This window comes from Chelonia mydas, chromosome 3, assembly GCF_015237465.2.
Source record: "Chelonia mydas isolate rCheMyd1 chromosome 3, rCheMyd1.pri.v2, whole genome shotgun sequence".
Lineage (NCBI taxonomy): Eukaryota > Metazoa > Chordata > Testudines > Cheloniidae > Chelonia > Chelonia mydas.
In genome coordinates, this window is record NC_057851.1 from 24489512 (window position 1) to 24497205 (window position 7694).

The 7694-nt window shown below is 45.1% G+C and overlaps 1 protein-coding gene across 5 annotated transcripts; it reads right to left on the reverse strand.

The window, feature by feature from the left end:
* Positions 1-590: 590 nt before the first annotated feature.
* MYCN (MYCN proto-oncogene, bHLH transcription factor) lies at positions 591-7059 on the reverse strand. Of its 5 annotated transcripts, XM_043542247.1 has the most exons (4): positions 6363-6524; positions 6122-6240; positions 4265-5140; positions 591-2090 (listed from the first exon to the last, which is right to left on the reverse strand). In XM_043542247.1, exons 3-4 carry the CDS (start codon positions 5040-5042, stop codon positions 1498-1500), a joined length of 1371 nt encoding a protein of 456 aa, XP_043398182.1. In that variant the 5' UTR covers positions 5043-5140; positions 6122-6240; positions 6363-6524; the 3' UTR covers positions 591-1497. The 5 variants fall into 5 exon arrangements, with proteins under 5 accessions (XP_043398182.1, XP_007052928.2, XP_043398183.1 ...); XM_007052866.4 differs by lacking the exons at positions 6122-6240; positions 6363-6524 and adding an exon at positions 6629-7059; XM_043542248.1 differs by lacking the exon at positions 6122-6240 and having other exon boundaries at positions 6415-6537.
* Positions 7060-7694: the final 635 nt, after the last annotated feature.

Genomic DNA, 7694 nt, shown 5'->3' on the forward strand with positions numbered 1-7694 from the left:
ATTGTTAATAGATACTTTGGCATTTAGACAGAATACAAACCACAGACCAGCACAAATTTTGCCTCTCCTAACAAATGGTGGTCAACCCTTGGGGTATGGCTTTTGATACAATAAGAAAGAAGGAACAGAATTAGAGTAAGGCTAAGATCCTAAGATCCTGGTTCACTACACTGACACTTCTCTTTCCTCCCCATGGCAGTTCATTCCACTGCTCTCACCATATGCCTCCAGCACTGAAAGCCAGATCACCAGCTGGTGGAAAACAGCATTGCATCCAAGCCTTGAGAGTGCTTGCTGTACATTCAATGACTGATCCAAAGCCTACTGAAGTCAAGGGGATTCTCCAATGGGCTTTGGCTAAGGCCCATAGAGAACTCATGATATCAAAGAAAAGATCTGACATGTGGATTGACGCAAGTACATTATAATCGTTCCCATTACAATTACTTTGTTAACAGAAACGGTAATTTGCTGGCTTCTTACCCCTCCTGAAGTGTAAGCTATCCTGTGATAGTAAGTACGGGGGGCTCGAATCATGTCTTTATGTCTCATGGGCACCATTAAACTTACAATAAAAGAGGATAACTATGTTTATAAATAAATAGTGAAGAGCACATCATTTAATTGCTATTTATTTTCATAAACATGAGGTATTTCAAAGTGCTATAAGACGCAGCACTAAATGTACATCGTTGGAAGAAATTAAACACAGAACTTTGCAGTTACCCAGTTCTATGCACCAAACATTAACAAATACATTAACTGGAAGAAACAGGCTAGGAAAAGGCATATATAGTAAATTTCTTTACAAAAGTTTTCTTAGTTCAAAAAAGTGATAAAGTAATATCTACTCAAAACTTTCACAACTCATTTTCATACGAAAATATAAGTATCAAATTTAGTTATGTATCAGCATCATACTAAAGTATACAGGCAGTGTAAGAATTAGTACAGTACATAACAGAGATTAACAATATATTTGTATACAAAAACATGCTCCTCAAACATTGAGGTATTACAGTACTTAGGTATGAACTTCCAGTCAAATACTGGTAGCAAGAGCCACCTCTCATAACCCAAGACATGTACAAAAGGCAAGTGTGTAGATGGTATTTACAGAAAATTCCCACAGAGGTACAAATGGTAACCCCTAAAGTAACATCTGTTAGAACATAAGCACCATTCAAAATTAGGAATGAACGTTTTTAAACTTAACTAGGTGTCATCAGCAGCTCCAAAGGCTCACAACTTTTAAAGAACATCTATAGCTCTTAAGAAAAAATACAAGGGCAGTCCATCATTGTTTGGCAGTCTGTTAAACTCCTTGCAAGAACATCCATGTGCTCTGTACCCGGATAACATAGATTGTTAACTACTTGAGGGACTGGATTGAAAGTAAAACCAACATTCTTAACGTCAAAAAACACAATTTTTTTTTTAAAAGAATCAAAAATGTGCAAAGTGGCAGTGACTGTCCAGGTCAGACAAAAAAAAAGTTTAGCAAGTCCGTGTGTGTTCTATTTTCTTTAGCAACTGCTGTTGTCTGGCTTGCAATTTTTCCTTTTCTAGCAATAATTTGTGTTCCTCTGCCTGAAGAGAATGGACATAATCAGTGGCTTTTTTCAAGATGACCACTTTTGCAGCCTTCTCATTTTTAACCAGTTCAGGTACATGGTCCCTTAATGTGAGAAAACTAGATCGCAGGTCATTACGCCGCTGACGTTCCAGAATATTGTGGTTGCGTCGACGTTCACTATCTTCTGAATCTGAGTTTCGAGGACTCGAACTCTTAGACTTTGGTTGGATCATAGGTTTTATTGGACGGGGCACCTCATTTTTTAGCTTTTTCTGCGGCGGGGCATCTTCGCTTTCCATGTATGGAGAAGGGGCAGCGTAATTATGCTGCTGGTGAATCGGGGCGCAACGCTTTAGAATCAGTTCATTCTGCTGCATTCTCACCGATGCCAAGGTGGCATTTTTAGGGCGCACAGTAATAGTAAGAGTAGTAACAGCCTTGTTGGAGGAGGAACGCCTCTTCTCTACTGTCACAACATCAATTTCTTCCTCTTCATCCTCTTCCTCATCATCATCTTTAGAAACACAAAATGTAAAATAAAGAAAGTAAGTTGCTTTCTCCAAAAAATATTCACACAGGACCTTGAAATTTAAAAACTAGTAACATATCTGTGTGAATTCTCAGGACAAACAGCAACCTGTAAGTATTTTAAGTGTTCAAAATATGCACAAATATTAGGATAAAAATAGGATGCATATACTAACTATCTGCAGATAGATGGAGCTAAATAAATATAGACACACCATGCATACACTCAGACCCAGACACAATAAGTGGGTATTTGCTAACTCTAAAAACAGATAGTTTTCTGCACTTTTAAGCTGTATAATAGGAGGATCCATAAAGGTTCAACCCAAATAAACACATTAGAGGAAACAGTATTTGAGAAAATGCCCTCATTTATACTTTAGCCAACAAACTGGGGTACAGAACACACAGTGTGTGCAAGCGCGCACACACCCACAACACCTCCCTTGCTTGATCAAAAAGGAGCCAGAAAACTAAACAATCGCTGGATTTGTTCTGATGCAGAATGTGAAGCTGTTCCAATCTGAGAGTCCCTTTAAGCCAATGTTTTGGTTTACTGCCAAGAAGACAGCTGTTGGGAGGAAGTGCTTCCTCACAGAAAGCTGTCAAGGCACAGACATTAAAGGGACAGTGAGCCTTTTGAAACAGGAGGCTTATCATCGAGTTTATGATGATCGTCATATGGATCTACTCATTTACATAAGAGAAACTGTGTTTACAATTGAACTGGGCTTCTTTTACATGAGAGGAATTTTTTGCATCAAGATTTTCCTCTGCCTGTCTTAATCCAAAGACCCAAAAATAAAACATTTCCCTGCTAAATTATTAGACTGCCTAGCCATTCCAAAACCATGTACAAGGCAGGATGATTTTACACTAAAAACACTTTTACTGTATGGTCAATGCACTATTTACACAATACATTCTGCATAAACTGCATTTTATTTGGCCCCATGAATGAATTTTGAGATTAACCACACGGTACGCTTTGGCATGGGAGAAGATTAAAAAAAAAAAAAAAACCACTCCAAGTTCATCCAGCATCTGTTAACTATAAACATGCTCAGAATAGGATGCCCTTTAGTTATATACCACTGACTGCTTTATCATCAGCTGCCTGCCAAAGGGTCTCCTTCAAGGAATCCTTTCAAATAGGCAATGTCCTAGGACAAGCATGCTGCCACCTACTGGCAAATCCATATACCTGTTAGAAATGGGAGGGAGTAAACGTACGCACCCACTTGGACAGTGACGGGTTTTGTTCTTGGTTATGTTTTTATCAATGAAGTAAAGCAAATGAGAGTGGTCTGAGATTTTTCAAGCTTCCCCTCTTCCAGACTAACTTTAGTGGCACCATACATCGATTTGACCTCTTCTAAATCTGCTGGTGGCGGACTCTCTCCCAGCCTCCCTTCTCTTCAACAGCAGGCGTTCCCATGCCCTAAGGGCTCACACCACTGTCATGTTTTACACTGAACTGATTGTGCAATATTTGTTCTTCCCCAGCTCCACCCCCCCAATGCTTCAGCTGCCCTTTTACTTACCCCTCCTCTCTCCCTGCCCAAGCCCTTCAAGGCAGGGGGCTTCCTCAAGCACTCAGGCATATGGCAACCAACTTTCCCCCAATCTTTTTTTTAGTGACTCACTGAGATGCAAGAAACAAAGAAAGGGGGCATGACCTAGGACCACGGATTTATTTTCTTTGGTCTCCTAACCACATGGGGGCGGGGGGGAGGAGAAGGGAAGACGGAGCTTAATTTTGATTACAGGAAAGAAAGTGTGAAGAGAGAGAGAGAGAGAGAGAGAGAGAAAGACCACCCCTTCTTTTTTCCTCACTGCCAATAGCCTAAGGCAGCCTTGCAAAATGTTCATGATAATGTATCAGCCAGGCACAACGTTACTCACCCACCTTACCAGGATAATAAAAAACTAATGCTAATTTACTTGACCAGCAACTAACACTCACCCTAAGTGAACTGAATTTTGCAAGGCTGTCCCAATGAATTCACTCTCTCTGTCTACACCTTTGGTTGGGGGAGATGCATCATAAAGGTGATGCTGCCCACAAAGCTGCATTTGAGGGTGCGGCAACCATGCACACACAATACCTCTGGGGATATGCACACAGGCTAACAAATCTGTGATGAGCGGAGTATTTACCCGAGTCACTGAGAGTATCATCTCCTGAGCTGCTGTTGGCTCTGGTGGCACTTGTGTGGCAGCTGCTGCGCTGGGTGGTAGCTGCTGCCCCCTGTGCGATCCCACTGCTCCCACTAATGTTCACCCGGATGCCAGCCATTCCCCCTGTTGCTGGGGCTGCGGCTGCTGCCACTGGCTCCTTCTTGTTAATGGGGAAGGGGAACACCACGGCAGGATCCACACACTCTGACACAGAGTTATTGAGCTCTGCTTGGCTGTTGGTGCCCCCAGGGCTGGCGGTGGTTGTGGATGCACCAGCTGTCACTGGTGCCACTGCTGCTCCCACTTTGCTCTGCAGTTTCTCACTCACTGCCCTCTCCAGCTTCTCGCGGGCAGAAAAGCCACTCCACATACAATCCTGGATGATGATGGAGTTGAGGTTGTTGCTCTCCCCAAAGCCTGTCTCCAGTAAGTCTCCTCCATCCGTGCTTCCCCAAAGGTCGGCCTCAGGGGGCAGCAGCAGCAGTTCAGATGCCCAGTCCAGAGGATCACGGGTTCGGAATCCCCCTAGAGCCACCCCTCCCCATAGCAGTGGGGCCCCTCCTGGGGGGTTCTCCTGAAGTCCTGCCCGACTGGGAGACAGAGGAGGGGTAGGCAGCAGTTCAAACTTTTTCCAGATGTCCTCCCCTGGGGGAGCAGAGTCCGGACCGCACAAATAGAAATCATCTTCATCTGGATAGAAGCAGGGCTGCAAAGAGTCAAACTCGAGGTCTGGGTTTTTACTGACCATCCCTGGCATTACTGGGTTCCTTCTGCTGATTCCTTGGTTGGGCTGTTATTTAGAGGGAGGTCTGAGTGTGTTTCCACTGAGAGAGAGAGAGAGACTTCTCTCAACACCTGAAAGAAAATTAAAAAAAAAATCAAAAATGAGCAACTAGTTAAAACAGGAGGAAATACATTTAGATAGATTATTGTATAACAATTCATTCCTCCCAATTAAAAAAAAGTAAAGCCCATAATCATTAAAATGCCGCAGGAATGCAGGGAGCACTCCCTTAATGCTGCTTAAACCACTTAGACAAAAAAAAAAAAAAAACAACCCAAACAAACAACAAAAACCACACACACACACAACCAGGACAGCCTGTGCTCACACGTGCAAACTTTTCTGTTTTAAGCCTATGCTCTGTAACAAAACAAAACACGCCAGAAAGGGACAGGAGATCTGCAAAGGGGTGTCTGTGCAGCCTTACACATTGCAAGCTCTTCAAATTGCTCCAAAGAACCAAACACAGAGTAACCCAACCAATACACTGTATACATATGCAAAGCTTGATACCGCAATCGCTCCAGAAAGCCCTCTTAATATGCCAACAAAAGTAGTGGAAGTTTCCCCCCTTTTTGTCATCCGCAGAACGGTGCAAAGGGGACAGAGGAGGATGCAAAAGGGGCAGAGGAGAGGCGGCTCCGTGCAACTTTACAACTTGCCAGTTCATTCAGGCAAAGCTACTCAGAGAAACCCGCATACCACACGCGTGTGGAGGGGGGGATCGGAAGTAGCAAAATGCAGCAAACCTTATATAATAATTTCAATTAAAAAAAAAAACAACAAAGCCGGCACTAACAACAAAGCCCTTCGATATGGCAACAAGGTACAGGAAGTTTCTCTCTTGCTCAGCTGCCCACTGAGCAAAGGGGTGAAAGGCTGCAGATGCAACAAGGGAACTTTGCACATTGCCACTACATTCAATGAGACCTGCTACAAACAAGCTTTCGATCCCCTCTCCCTCCGGAAGATTCCTTCATTGTGCCCCTGACCAGCCCACCACAACCCCCTTCCAGCACCGGAGCCCGGTTGCATCAGACATTTAAAATGACCTTTTAAGTCTGGAACAGGCGTTCAGTGTCCCCCTTCACCTCAGCTAGCGCAACCCGCAGGAAAATCGGTTTGCTGAGTTTCAAACAGCTGACATTCAAACTGAGACCAAAAGGAAAATCTCCATAAAAAAAGAAAAAAAAAAGCCTTATGATGAAATGCAATGAAACGAGCCCCGCTCAGCTGCTCTCTCCCTGCCCCGCCCCCTGACCGCTTCCACTATTGTACCATTTTTCTACTTACAAAATCTATTGCAACCGTTTAAAATAAATCAAAGCAATGAAACTTCTCCTACAAAACACAGCGATGTCTATGCAACAGCTTCAGAAACCCTGAGGATTTCCTTCTGGTCAGTGAACCCGCCCCACGCAAATCACTTAACTGCCCCTGCATTCCCCCCCATCGTCCCTAGTTTTGCAACTCCAATACAACGTGAGGTTTTATTTATTTATTTGGTTTTGCCCTCCCTTCTTATTACAGCCGCGGTCCGGGCAGCTGCCTCTTCTTACCTCCTCCTTGGTGATGGGTGGTGTTGCAAAAGGGGGAGGGGGGCAGGAAAAAAAAAGAGGCAGATGATCTTGTATGTTGCACTTTATTGAGCGCCAGCCCGCTCGTCCCCCAAGGCTGGCTTAAGCCTCCACATTCACCCTTTGCTTGCAGACAGATGACTGTCACTGGCTGGCTTTGAAGCTCTTGGATATTATTAACTAAAAAAAACCCTGACACACCCGGGGAGGAAAAGGCGAGAGGAGAGAGAGGCTTAACCCCACCTCCCTAATTTCCATAAAAGCAGGGGAGGTGCCTGGCATTTGGCGCCAAAAGCCCCTTTGCTCTTTATGCTTTGCAAGGAGAATTAGGTCCAATTCCCTTTGCAAATAAATAAGAATAAAAAAGGAGAATGCAAAACCCGAGCTGCACGCCCGGCCACCCTGAGCAGTTTGGGGGGGGGGGGGGATTTAGGTTGTAATCGCACCAATGATGAGCCTATTCAGTGCTTTGCATGGAGCGCAGAGGAGGAGGGTGGGTGCCTTTAGGGTCCTGCTCCTTTGTATCTCTTCCCCCCCCCCCCCCCCGCCTTTTTAAGAGAGTTGTATCTATTCAGGCTTGCCGGCGCGATTTATTTTGCAGCAGATGCTAATAAGAAAAGGGAAGATCTAGGCGGCGAGCTTCGCCAGGACAAAAAGGAAGTCATTATGGAGGGTTCAATCCAAGGTGTCGGATTGATTCTGTTGTTGTGCAAATAAGAACCCAGTCTGCCCGGGTGGGGGCAGGGGTGGTGAGCACCACAGCGGCGCTGCCCAGAGGAGGCAGATTGCAAAGTAAATAAATACAGGGGCTGCGCCCCCTCCAGCCGCCCCCCTCCACCCGCAGTCCCTCTGCCCTTGTCCTGCCCCTCCCCCCACATTGTAAATAAATAATTAAAAGAGCGGTTGCTGCACGGGCTTTTCCTCTGCAAAAGGCGACACCTGGCGGAGGCGCGAGGGAGCAGAAGCAAAGCGCAAGGCGGAGGCGCCCCGCGCATTTCCTAGCGGCCGCGCGGCGGGCAGGGCTGGCTGCGAGCTGGAGGAGCAGGGC

Bases quoted from the DNA above. Each gene is read 5' to 3' on its own strand.
- MYCN (XM_007052866.4), bottom strand. From the start codon at position 5,042: ATGCCAGGGATGGTCAGTAAAAACCCAGACCTCGAGTTTGACTCTTTG. The intron at 2,091-4,264 runs GTAAATACTCCG...GTGTTTCTAAAG, and splicing joins TGATACTCTCAGTGACTCGG to ATGATGATGAGGAAGAGGAT.